At 42.2% G+C, this 13,862-nt stretch overlaps 1 protein-coding gene across 1 annotated transcript in view; it reads right to left on the bottom strand.

Moving 5' to 3' along the window:
• Positions 1–5,669: 5,669 nt before the first annotated feature.
• Positions 5,670–13,862, bottom strand: part of SOS1 (SOS Ras/Rac guanine nucleotide exchange factor 1) — a 43,304-nt gene continuing 35,111 nt past the window's right edge. The window contains exons 15-22 of the mRNA XM_071423719.1: positions 13,484–13,603; positions 13,007–13,169; positions 12,553–12,670; positions 11,129–11,301; positions 10,090–10,206; positions 9,666–9,930; positions 8,489–8,607; positions 5,670–7,256 (exon numbers count right to left, since the gene is read on the bottom strand). Of these exons, the coding sequence (XP_071279820.1) occupies positions 6,753–7,256; positions 8,489–8,607; positions 9,666–9,930; positions 10,090–10,206; positions 11,129–11,301; positions 12,553–12,670; positions 13,007–13,169; positions 13,484–13,603 (1,579 nt within the window). The 3' untranslated portion in view covers positions 5,670–6,752. The remainder of the gene's footprint in view (positions 7,257–8,488; positions 8,608–9,665; positions 9,931–10,089; positions 10,207–11,128; positions 11,302–12,552; positions 12,671–13,006; positions 13,170–13,483; positions 13,604–13,862) is intronic.

Here is a 13,862-nt window from a genome sequence, read left to right as displayed (position 1 = left end):
TAGCACAGGGCAGGGCCAGGCTTTGGGTTGCAGTGGAGCTCAACCAGCAGGTCCAATAAGCACAGGAACTTGCTAGCTTTCATCTCTACCTGACTGAACTTCCCTCAGTTTTGGAAAGCTTTGGCCGAACCCTAATATCTTCTCCTCCCCCTCATCCCCCAAAACTGCTTGATTTGCCATACATCTTTGCTCTTCCAAACTCAAGGCAGGTCTTTTCTGGCCTCAACCACAACATAAAGGTTACCTTTGCAGCCCTGGCATCCTGGCCAGAAGTCTAAAATTCCCTTATTTCCTCTACTTTCCAAGAAAATCACCATCAAAGATGCATTCCAGGAGGCCAGCTCGCAGTACCCAGGTGGTTTGAGAAGGTCTTAGAAGCATCAGCTGAAGCACCTGATCATTGCACTGCCTAATCAGCAACATCCTTTCTTTTGGACTTCCATCACTCACCAAAATCCTATTTCACCTTTTATGTGAATGCTGTTTTCCTGAATTGTGTCCTGCTGTAGGAATCACTGCTTCTGCTCTCAGAATCGCCTGTGTCTCCAGGCAGGTTGGGCCCAGGGCCTGCCACATGAGACTCTTCTCCACCTTATCCCCAGTGTGGATCACTGCAGACACTGTTAGTGCCAAACAGTGTCCTGGCTCCTGGTCTGTAACACACCTGGAATACACTCTGCTCACTCTTTGCCCTGACACCCTCACGAGCCACATCACGTGCAGCTTTGGAAAGGTTCTTCCAGCTAAAAATTGAGGCGCTAGGGCAGGAAAGTTGGTGGTGCACCATGTTCAGAGCCATAGCCCTCCTTCTTGTGCAAGGACAGATCAACGAGGCCACAAACAGGCCATCCTCCTCACACCTGGACATGACAAACCCTCAGTTCCTGATCTCTGCAGAGGACTGAGAGAAGCTCTGCTGTGATACCCGTGTCACACACCAGCAGTGAGAGCACCACTGGCTCAGTGGGTGACCAGTGCAGTCCTGGTGAGCTCTGGTGCCACCGGAAGCTGGGACCTTCTGAGGGCAGTTTCAAGAGAACTCTGGTTTTATCACCTTGTTTTGACACACCTGGGACTCTGGTCTGTCCAAAGGACAGCTTCACCTTAAAAAGTTGTGAATTGTCTCCATGGGGCCCACAGCAATGCCTTGGGGGAAATCCTGTGAGACTGGGGGCTTGGGACTCCCCGCATCAGCACAAGGGTGGTTGGTTTTGGGGCCAAGAGAAGAGCACCCACCATGCTGCATGGCTCTCCTGGCCGTGGCAGCAGGACAGGGAGTCCAGAGCAGGTGTCCATGGATGCAGTGGCCAATACCTGCTGCAGATGCAGGGCCCAGAGCTCTCCAGCGTTGACTGACCTGCACCTACCACCTGCTTTTTCCTCTTCTGCTGGAGGCAGAGGGGTGTGTGTGAAAAGGGCTATCCAGACAGACAAAATCCATCCTTTACTGCAATCAAGGTTTTCCCAACATTTCAAGAATGTGACCAAGCAAAACCCCAAAGATGAAAATGTTTTAGCTGGTCCCTCTCCCATAGATTTTAATGAAACAAATATTCACTTCTCCTCCTTACAAAAAGGAAAGAAGTACCATACTTTCCTCCCCTAGCTTTTGGAAACTACTCTGGGAAGATTTTTTAATGTAAGGCTTTTAATAGCAAAAAAATTCCCTTCCATCTCCTTCCCTTTCCCTCACATCCTCATAAAATTACAAATTCCATGTCCCTTTCCAGTCAGGACTGCTTCATGCTGACCAGCCATTGAATCACAAAGACAGTTCCTAGGACTTGGCAGCTTTTAGACTGATTGTGCAGGGCCAGGATAGAAATTATATAGGAAAAGTCAGATACTTATAACTGAAGCATCAGCAAAGCCTGTTTGTTCTGCACAGGAATCAGCCACAGACAGAACTGTTTGTTTGTCCATGGAATGAGAACTGTATCATTATGGACAAGTGTCCATTGTAATGCACTGATGCTGTTAAGGGCTCTGATTTTTGTGGTCTCAAGTATGCAATGACACTTTAATCTCACAAAACAAACCTGCTTTTCATATTTGCCAAGCAAAATGGCAGGACAGAAACAGGACAAAGGAAAAAACCCTACCTGCTAACATCTCCCGGGTGAGGAAATCCTTCCAAAGTATCCTTCCTTGCTTGTAAAATGCATGTGATTTCAGCTTCTATTTTAGTGATTTAAAGCACAGTCAGAACTGATGGTTATTTCTTTTTGATTCTCTATGAGTTCTTACTTCCAGGCCTATACTTACCACTTGAGATGTCCTTGTACCTGCTGCAAATGTAAACAGTATGAATGAATGATGCTCAGCACCACACACACACAACCTGTCAGAGGGTCCATTTCAAATCCATCTTTAGTGTACATGTGTGCTCTGGATTATTTTTCTTCCTTTGCCAAATAAACGTTGCCTTTAAATACTGCTGTTGCCTCCTGCCCTGAATCAGCCAGAAGGTTGCATCCATTAAGGTGTTTCTCTGGTCCCTCTCTGAGGCAGCATTACTTACACAATCCTCTATCCCTACAAGTCCAGCCATGCAAGCAGACTGTTCCCTACACGAAGTTCTAAGGCCCTTATTCAGAACTCAGCTGATTCACTCTCAAGTCTTCTGGTCAAGATCCTGTTGTTGGTGTAGCTCACTGTGACAGATCTTCATCTCCTTAAAGACTCTTCTAGACCACACCTTTCATAGCTACACTCCTGTTTAAGTCAGCCATCCTAGACTCAAAACAAAAAAAGGCTTTCTCTGAAATAGATGCAACAAACTTGTCCAAAGCAATTCCAATAACATGTGCCCTTTATCACTTACCTTTGGTTACCTTCTTTTTAAAAATATTACAGATGTTCTGTACATTTGGCAGCTAAATTGTCATGCATCTGACAAGAGGGTTTTTATTTTATTTCTCCCTTTCAACTTTTCAGCCACCCAGTACAGGATTTCACACTTGCTGGCTAGAAAGTAAAAAAAAACCTTATTCTTTACTTCATTTCCCTCATAATGCACTATTTTCCACTGAACAAAAAAGGTAAATTTGCTCTCAGTGGGCAGAAAAATGCATTTAAGGGTGGTTTGTGTTTTTTAAAATGGAAAATAAGGAATGGGATTTACAAAATAAGTTAAGAGCATTTTGTCTTTACACCTGTATTAGGCCACAGGTTTGTCTCCCGAAGAAGGCCTTCACCTATGCACTGTATTTAGAAATGACAATTCAACAATCTTTTCAATGAAGCACAATAATCTACTATGTTCAACAGTGGTACCTCCAGTGATATCACTGGGAAAATCTAATTTAAAACACACACAAAAGAAAAATGATTAAATAATCCCACAATGTCACTCTGAAACATGAAGGATGTAAAATCCAGTGTATTAGCATGCTCTTACTGAGACAAACCTCTCCCTCCCTTAAGAGAGGCATATTAGAGCACCAGGTTACCTACACTGGAAATGGCTTCTTGAGGATGGAGCACTTCAGTGCTTCCATGGCATCAACCCTGAAAGGGGACAACATTCTCCATGAGCAGACAAGTTTGCTGCAGAGGCTGCTGAATGCCATGACAATAATGTGTCACCATGGGGTCACCAGGCAGCACAACAGTGACTTCCCACATAGCAGCTGGGCACAGGGAAATGCTCAGCACCTGCAAAATCACCTCAGAACCATGAACAGTCTGGGTTGGATAAGACCCTTTAAAGACCTTCTAGTCCAGCCCCCTGCAATGAGCAGGGACATCTTCACCTCGAGCTGGCTGCTGAGAGCTCTTCCAGCCTGAATGAATGTTGCCAGGGATGGGGCATCTTCCACCTCTGGGCTACCTGTTCCAGTGGTTCACCACACCCACTGTAAAAAACTTCTTCCTTATACTTTGTCTAAATCTACCCTCCTTTAGTTTAAAGCCATTATTCTCTGTTCTATTGCAAGAGGCCCTGCCAAAAAAAGGCTGTCCCCAGCTTTCTTATAAACCTATGAACTTCTGCTACATAACCCTGCCTAAACAGCTTGCAGTGGTTTTGGATGACTTTTAGCCATATATCAGCCCTCTACAGTAATACAGCAACTCTCCAGACCTCCACACGTGCCCCTTTCATTGTCCAGGCCACACCAGACCAAATCAGGGTGATTTTACCAAGGAGACAGAGAGCATCATTAAAATTATTTAATTTTCTATCTGAAAAGTATTGTCACTAATGCAAACATGATCCAAGTAAGAAGCCATTCCAGATCAGAAATTATTAACACACAGCTGCCATGACACAAACCAGTGGCTTAGCAATTGTATTCAACTCCTAAATGCTACAGGTTTGATTCTGACCCTGTCCTTCCTGTTTGCAGCTGGGTCAACACCATGATTTGTGCACTGTGACTGACCCCTGGGCTCCAAAGAACGTTTACTTTAGGTTCTTGCATGGCACCCATTGTCACCTGTTGTCTGAGTATCTCACCAGGAAAGCACTTTTATCCTCCACCACAAACAGGGAACAGCATTCTCCATTTCACAAAGGAAAGCAGAAACCTACTGACATTTAAGAAATCTGCTGATTAGTGGGAGCCATATGAGGTCCCTCCTGACTGAGCACCCTGACCACTGGGTGGCCTGCTCTGCCTTGGCTGCACAACAGCACAGACAAAAATGTGCTGAAGAAGAAATACAGATCAGAAAGTCTCAATTTATGGAGTTTTCCTGGTAACTCACTGAGGAGCTAATAATTTAGATAACACTGCCAACAATATGGCCATCATAGTGTTTTTATCCCAAGAATCCATACCTCAAACTACACCTCCTGTGGCTTGACAGTTTTTATATAGCTCCCATATAACGTTGTCCTCTGAAGCCAAGGTTTTGAGATTTTCACTCTGTTTTTCTTTTGCCAGAAAAAATGTTTCAAAACAACATTGTTAAAGACATCTAAGAAGGAATACAACTGACAATTTCAAGATCTGACTTTGGTGAAAACTGCCATTTCTGTTGAGGAAATGCTTTCCCAATGTAATGACCACACCAAAGGATCAAAGGGCCCTGATCAATGGCATTGCTGAAAGCATTAAAAAAGGTGATTTCTGCCATCATTCAACTGACACTATCTGTAAGGGACTCAGCTTTCCAAGATCCTGAGGTGTGTTCTTCTTCCAAAGAGGATATGTGAGGGAATTTTACTTGCCCCATGAGCCACATGAACTGAAGATGAGACACTTTATGCTTCACATACCTACTGTAGAGGACATTACAGAGCTCCTTTTCTTCAACAACTGCCATCCATTACTGTCCCGGTCTGGTCTGGAGTTGAAGAGCAGCAAGCAGGTTTATGGATAAACCATGTCAGAATAGTTACAACATACCTGTTTTGTCATGTGTATTTTGGAAAGAAAAAGCCACTGTAAAGATTAATAGAAGTTTGATTTTTTCTAACATGTCATACAGGACGTGGGAAACATCTCATAAGGTATAATAATTCACTTTGGGAGTAACCCAGCCTCTCAAAATATTAATGAATTATTATTTGTAACATGCCAGAAACACCTCTTTAGTCTCTCATTACTAAAATACATACACTGAACTAGGAAAAATACGTACCACAAGATGGGCTTTTATCCCCCTCAGTGCTTAACTGAAAAACTAAGTTGAACATTTGTCCATTAATAATTTAACGTATGTCAGCCAAACATATCTTTATCTTTATTTCAATTAAATTAAAAACAATCTGCAAGTATATTTATGCAACATTCACTATATACACACGATTTATGCAACTGCAAGGCAATCCTATGTATGCTGATTAATCTATTGTTAGTAAAACATGACAATAGCTATGGAAGTTGACAAGTGACTGTTTTCATGGCATGACTGAAAAAGAATAGCTACTAGCCATGAAATGGATTATCAGTAAACCTTAAAAAGAACATGACATAACCTAGCAGAGATTAACAGTCTTCTAAATGTAGTATATTTGCTTCAGATGATAGTGCTGCTCTTAAAAAAAAAATTCGCTGTCACCTTAATGATGTAAGACTTTCATCAGCTCTATCTAAAGAAAGCAATAATTAGACATTATGCTTCCTGGCAAAAATTTATTTTTGAACTGGCACCACAGTATTTCAGAAAATAATAATAAAGTACCTCTTTGGTGAAGCCTAGGTACCCCCTACTACTCATTGTAACAACTTGTAAACAGGACCGCAATACAGTGCTTTGCCTTAATTCTAGCTCGGTTAGGTACCACAGATCTTCCTCACAGTCCTTCTCATAATTTTAGGAAGGTATTTTAAAGCAGGGAGTAAGTAAAGCAAAGGAAAATTAAGAAGGATATAAAGTTCCCTGTTTGAGATTTAAAAAAAGTGCATAATGTTTTCATTCCGAAAACTGTGCCACTGTATGGAACTGATGGATACAAGACTGTTTTTCCTTCCTGTACTGGGCATTATTGATCATTACACAAACACAGTCTCTGCTCATTGGCCAAAGAAGTCTCTCCAGACTGTTTTCTGGTACAATCAGCTGTCCAATTACTTTAGAACAAAGTCCTGCATACTAAAACAAGAATAGCAAGTTAACCGGGTTTTCCACTAGAAAGTCTGTTTTTGCAATTCCATTTCTGTACACTACATTTCCAACGCATTGGAGAGTTCTTAGTGTTTGGCATACACGTCCCAACTCCTTGACACCACCAGGTTCAGTGCATCCATTGCCAGCAACAGACATAGCACCAGGAAAATGCGACTCCCAGCGCGAGGGACAGTTCAGGAGGAGGGGGCGTTCTCCAGCAAGGGCGGCCCATCCCGATGCATCGATGGGTGCGTGTGCTCCCTTTTGTAAGTTTTTGGAGGAAGCTTTGGGATATGTTGAGAAGTGCTTTGTCGTGGAGGAATGGGTGGTCCAGCAACAGAAGGGAGGTCCACATCCTGCGGTATCAAAGGCGGCGATGGCAGGTGCCTCCGTGCTACATGTGGAGAAGGTGTCTGGGGGGGAGGGGGCGTGAAGGGAGAGGGGCTGTTTGGGAAAAAGGTGTTACCAAGTTCGCTTTTTCTCCCCAGGGGTGGAGGCTGGAGGTGTAGTGGTGAGCTAGAGAAAACATCTGGAGTTCGCACAGGTTCCCGTGGCGGTAACTCGGGGGGGTTGGCAGGGGTAACACAGGAGTCAGAGATGCAGGTCCGATCAGGCACCGAGTACCTTGGAGAATACACTTTAGAGGTTGGCTGCCTAGGAGGGATTGCTGGTGGGTTGTCCAGGTGTGCAGAAGTGATCTGAGGTACACAAACACTTCGGTCAGTAAAATTCCAGAGTGGCAGCAAAGCACAGGACCCTGCTGTCAAACAGAAGCCCCCTCCTGCACTGCAGATTGCTCTTAGCCGGGCTGCAGCAACACACGAGTGAACAGCCAAGGATGGAAGGAATGAAGATGCACAGAGAGGGACAAGGGAAAGGCAAAGAATGGTCAAAGGAACAATTTCCATGCTAGTTCCAGGTCTGCTTGCTGGGGAGGTTTGGATATCTTCCAACACTTCCCCAGTAAAAAGCACTTGGAATGGGTTAACACGCCAGAAATTTCTTCAAGAAAACTAGAAAAAGGGAGAGGCTGATGATGCTGAACAGGGAAAAAAATAAGCTATGCTCAGAAGATGGAGTTAAGTAGTCAGAACTATGGAAGTGAGCAGCTCCCAAGTTGCAGACCATACTGACAGGATAACTGATCTCCAACACCGTATCACGTACACAATGTTTTGAAATATATTTTGGTAGGATTTCAGATACATTTTGGTGATGTGTCAAGTTCTGCTGACTGGCAAAACAGTTGCATGTAGTCTGAAAATAACTGTTGAAGAGCCACTTATAAGCTCTCTTCAAAGACATATCTGCTCTGAAGTAATTTTGTGTAGGATTTTCATATCTGAAGTCACAAATGAGCTTCCACTGAAATCAGGTGAAATTTGACAGTGTCTGCAACAAAGGCTGGATCAGATCCCAGTTGCCAGACAAATGCAAAAGGAAAATGTAGGAATGCCTTAAGCAGGCAGGCAGACAGGATGGGTAAAGCAAGCACTTGAGCACCACAGCATCAGGATCAAATATTCTGGTGAAACTTTCCAGAGGACTGAGTTGTGTACAGCACTTGCCATCATTACTGTTCATCAGTTCTTACTCTTATTCATATTTCCTAAACCTATAGTCTGGAATAATTAATCCCAGATGGAAACACCTGCCTGAAGCCCCAAGTTCTCACAGGCAATGCAAGGGCCCGAGCATAGCACATCAGTAGATGAGACATTTCTAACCCTAAATTTAGGTCCCATCTATTTTCATTTGTCTGAGATCAAGACAGTGAGGTAGAGCTGTGAAGGCCTGAAATACATGGCTGCTTACTCTTTCACATACAGTTCTTAAAAAAATAAATGTACTATCTTTGAGAGTTACTTTTCTATCATACCCTGTCCTTCTTCTCCCAGAAAAACAAATGACCCTTTTTCTGCTTACTTACTTTTGATGGGGAGGATTCAGCTGGGGCAGATTCTGGTCTTCTTCGTGGAGGAACAGGAGGAGGGACAGGAGCATCATCTGAAGTTTTGGTAAAGTTTATGGATGACACAGAAGCAGATCCTAAGGGACATAAAAAAACCCTGTTGATAATTATGAACTTTTGGCTCAATATTGCTGCCAATAGAGGTGCCATAAATAATAAAGCAATTGCTCATAAAAAGCATCATGAATCAAGGAAGTGGCAAATAAAGACAACAAAACAAGCCTCTAACTTGCAGCTGCCAGAGAAACTGCTTTTCTGAATGCAAAGATCTCTGTGGCCATCAGCTCCTGAACTTTCTTAAGTAATCCTTGAGACCAAAACCACACCACAAACTTGTTCTTGTATCACAATATCACTAAAATAATATCCTGAACCTGCAGTCAATGGACCCAACAACAAAGAAATCCTTTCTCCAGAGGCTTTCCAAAGACCTGGCTTGGACACTCAGCAATGGCACAGCTCTGCTAAGGAACTTCTGCCTTTAGGAAGTAATTTCACCTCCCTGTGGCAACCAGCTGAACACAGGAGTAACCTCTGAAAACCCTTGTATGTGAAAGGAGCCTACATCCATTATTAAATACTGAGGACACACCATAAAATATGAGCTTCCTTGGATGTTGGAAAATACATCCAAGAAGAAAAAGAGGTGTGGATAGATCCTGATGGATTTAAAGCAAGCAAATACTGATTTTAAGTTCTGCAGGAATACCATCCACGTACACAGAAATCAGTTCCGAACTGCAGGCAGCAGAATAAGGCACCTACAAACAATTCATTTTTTATTCTCAATGTTTACCATCAGATACTCACCAAATACATTCACACAAATACATATGGCACCAAATCCCCCAAGTTTGCTTGGGACATATATGGGCCCTAGAGATTACCTCTGCCTTCAGCTTTGAAGGTCCTCCAAAGACTTGTATCAGTCCCTATGTAACACATCTAATTCTGTTCAGTTTCTCCTTTACAATCAAAACTTTTAAAGAAAAAGTGAGTAAGAAATATTGGAAGTTTTTGATGCTGCAAGGAGACAAAAGCAATGATTTTTACAGTCACTTGAGAAGGCTAGACCTGATTTCCCCTGCCTAACACCACAAAATGTGAGTGGCACGTGCTGCCTGTGAGCACCTACGTGTATGGAAAGGGCTGGAGGGGTCCGAGTCGAAGACGCTGCAGGCGTCGGTGGTGCTGGACGTGGCGGAGGCAGGGGGTGGGGTCAGCGGGGTCCGCGGCGAGTTGGGCGCCGACGCCGTCGCTTCCGTCTCGCTCTCGGGGATGCGGCTGTAGCTGATTTTCCTTGGCTCCTGCTGCAGGGGCGTGGGATGCCTCATGGTGCCTGGCCTTGGATTAGAGGGACGAACACCTGGGGACTTGAGAGGGTAGCTGTACTTCTTGGGCTGAAATGACAGAAAATATCACCCAAAATCAAAAGGCTGTGGGATCGCTTAAATGCAGCTTTGTAGTTATGAAGTCAGAGATCTGAAATTACTTCTGCCATCTATGAAAGTCAAATGTAAGCACTTTTGGAAAAATAAATGCAAAAATTGAATACTAACAAATCTTGGAGGAGGCTTGACATTTCGTGGCTCTATCTCCAGTGACTTGTTGAAGAGATAATCTGTAAATTCTGTCTCCACGCTGTTTCCCATTGGATTCAGGTTTTCAAAAAATCTCTGCAATACATGAAGGCAGACAACTTGTCAGCTAAGATGCTTTTTAATACTGCTTGTTTCTACAGCACAAATGATCCCAGCTGTTCAAGAAAAGAGAGGAAATGCTGGAGTCAGAGATAATGACAGACTTAAGCTATTAAATCTGCTTGTCACTAGGCCTTTTCTGGACATTGCTACTGCTATGCTTGGCCTGAAAACCAGCTGTGCAAGTACCCTAAATGCTCTCTGCAGTGCAAAGTCAGACCAGGTTTGCCCAAACACTTCCAGAAAAAGCTGCAAACAATCCAACTTTACAGTGATGCAGGGAAGACTGCTCCCATAATGCATTCTGTCAAAGCCTGAGGAGAACAAATAAAAAAAACCTTGCAGAATCTCTTAAGATAAGCTGTCATGTGACTCTCTGAAAGCACACATCTCAAAAAATGTCAAGAAAAAAAGAAAAAAGGAAGAAAGGAAAGCAACCAGAGAAGACACTGCTTAGACAACACCTCAGACCAAGGAAAACAAGTACCATGAAAAGGAAAGAAAGATGTGAGTATCATCTCCATCAACATATGATGTAAACACAGTGCTATCAGGTAAACATGGAACATAAAGGCAGTGTAACAGAGGAGGAAAAGACAATTGGGCAAATAATTGCAATTGAGTGAAGGACAATGAGAATCTGCCAGTTTCAGTTCCTGTCTAACACTGATCAATAAGAAGATCTACCAATGTCCCAACAGATGAGAAAAATGAAACAAACCCAAGAACCTGCAAGCATTGAGCTTTCTGCCCTTTCTTACACTGAGACCCAAGAGAGGTTTTATGACAGGTCCTCTGCTCATCTCTGATTCAGTCAGACCAAATCTATGTGAATTCAGTCTGTCCTTATGGTCTGTCAGCTGACAAAATCACCACACAAGGAAATTGTGTCACTTACCCTGATGTCAAATTCCACTCTTAAACAATACGGCTGGTTCTGGTACTGCTGGATTTCCCCTGTTATCTCAGCTACCTTCCTTCTCTTGCTGAAGTTTATAAGGTCTTTCCCATGGCGCTTGAGAAATTCAGGATTGCCTTCTTCTGTTTTCAAAATGTTGGTTAAGTAAATCCCTAAACAGCAACAGAAGAGGTTTTCAACACAGAGTACAAAACAAGGAGGAAGTCAGGACTGGAATGCAAGGAATTCTTAAAAAAATTAATTTGTGCACTGCAATTATTTAGAAAACCCTTTGTTAGGGTCAACAAGAGAATTGCACCTCACCTTCCAACGAGGGCAACAATTTAAATATTTTAACATGCCTTTTCCAGAAAGATGCCTTTTTTGCATCAAAGTCTCAAAGTCTGTGCACCTTTCTATGGTTTAGGAAGCTCATACAACTGAACACTACAAGGGGACACTGAACAGGAATGCTTTCTCTTAACTCCTCCATTAGATATTGCAGCTAAACTCCAAAAATTATTTTCAAGTTTCATCTTGGTTTCATAATTGCATCAAATAATTTGAAGATTAGGAAGTAAAAACTGCTCTCCACTTCACAGATCATGTGTCTGGAATTGTCATTAGTACTTGACAGAAATAACTGAAGCTATTCACATGTGATCCTGCTAACCTCTACTCATCTCTGAAGCAGGACAGAAGGTTTCTTAGTTGATCTTATTTTTCTTTGCAGAGCTCTGGAGTATATCTTTCCCCAGTCTGTAAAAGGCCAAAACCCACTATTTTCTTTCAGTTTTGGCTTGAAGCCTATGTTGGACAAGTGCACTGTCCAGACTTGGAACTGATCTGTAGCAAACATTTAAGTGGATGCTTAAGAACAGGAGTGACATGTGCTTAGCATCACAATCTGCTTAATGTCAGCAATCCACTTCAAAGAAAAACTGTTAAATCTGATGATAAAGAGGATGCTTGCTTTCCAAACTCTGTTCCTACAGAAATTAGACTTTTTAATAGAAATGAAACTCTAACTGTATTTCTTGGCACCCTTGATGAGGAAGAGGATCTTTCTTTTTCTCCCAATGGCAATAATATTTCTAATGTGACCATCTTCTATTGAGAGTATATCTGGATGTAACAGTTCAAACCACACTGTAAAACCACACAAAGTAAAAATCAGCAAATATGGATACTGCATAAAATAGGATATTGCAGACATACTTATTTTTACTGCAAATGATATATTCCTTGAATAGTCACTTTAGGGATTTTTTCACATATTCGTGTCTGGGCACCTGAAATTCCAACCCATCTGTCCTGTTAAAATTGACTTTTCTTTCTATTGTTCATACTCTGTTTAGTCCCTTAGCTCAATACTTTCCAAATGTTAATGTGGGACATGGCTCATCCAAACCACAGGTACTCACCAAAAAAAGGCACACAAGGAGGATTAATGGACCTGAGTTTTGCCAAGTATTTCTTATAATGGTCCTCACTCAGCTCATAAGCTTCTTCTAAGATCTTCTTCTGGCGACTTGGAATTTGCTTAAAAGAGAGATCAAACAGGTGGTTTGGAAAGAGAAGATAAAGGCATGGCCCAGCAACAGTACTGAGAGTATGGTCTCCCACTGGCACTTGAATCAGGGACCATGAGGACACTGCCCCACCATCCTGAGATGCCTTGCTTAAGTGGGGATGGATTTCTTGCTTCTCAAAGCAAGGAAAAACCCTCTCTCTTCCACCCTGGTTGATTCATTTCTTGGGGGATTTACTTTCCTTGCTCCTTGGAAGCAAATGCTTACTGACAAGACAGGCTTTCAGTGCAGCCAAGGTACCCTGCATGACACTGCCATAGCAAAAGTGGAAAACATTTCACTGTACCTCAAATGTGTGATCCAACCTATAAACTGCTGCGGAGTTCATAGCACTGACAATCTCAAGGACACCATTAAAGTTGTTTAGCTCTTGAAAAACTTGCAGGATCTCAATTATCCGGCTCACTACAATTACTCTCTCCTCTAGGTTTTCTGTTTCTACAATGCATCTAAATACACAAGAACATTGGGGTTTGTATTAAAGCACTGATGAGGTTTCCAAAGTCAAATATTAACTTGTAACACAAACAAATAGGATTTTATCAAATTACTTGAGGTAGTTCTGAAAATGTCTTAGAGATTTGAAAATATTCTAAGAATACAAAGCTTGAGACCACTATGTTAAATTTCTCACAGGGACCAGTTTTAGCATCTAAACACCAAAACAGGAATTCTCCGAGAACAGAATTTTTCACAGTATACTTGTGAATGGTCTGTAAATGTCCCCATATGGAGCAGGTGCAGATTCAGGAAAGTCACTTACTTTTCAAACCACAGAGTTAGATTAGTTGTATGCCTTATCATTTTGAGAAGGTTGGGAGAATTAATTTCTTTATCTTCCTTTGTCCACACACTTCCAACTAGTTCTGATGGCTGCACAGCTCTGGAAAAGTAGATGTTTTACCAAAAAATGTAACTAAAAGCAGGAAGGTATTATTTTTCCAAACCCTCTTGATTTTCACTGAATTTGGAATTCATATTTAGAAATAAATTCTTAAAGTATCCCTTCTACAACATTAGGCTGTCCTCATAACTAAATGATATTTCTACAGTTCTTTTTTAGACAGTAGATATTTCTTAATGTATGTCACTCTTAAGCACCTCTGTACATCTAGATGAAGAATGAAATCTCCATCTCGTTC

The sequence above is a fragment of the Agelaius tricolor genome, unplaced genomic scaffold, assembly GCF_023055355.1.
Source record: "Agelaius tricolor isolate 1412-34295 unplaced genomic scaffold, bAgeTri1.0.p SCAF_1, whole genome shotgun sequence".
NCBI lineage: Eukaryota > Metazoa > Chordata > Aves > Passeriformes > Icteridae > Agelaius > Agelaius tricolor.
Note: the sequence above shows the minus strand (reverse complement) of the source record. Positions and strands in the feature narration are given on the sequence as shown.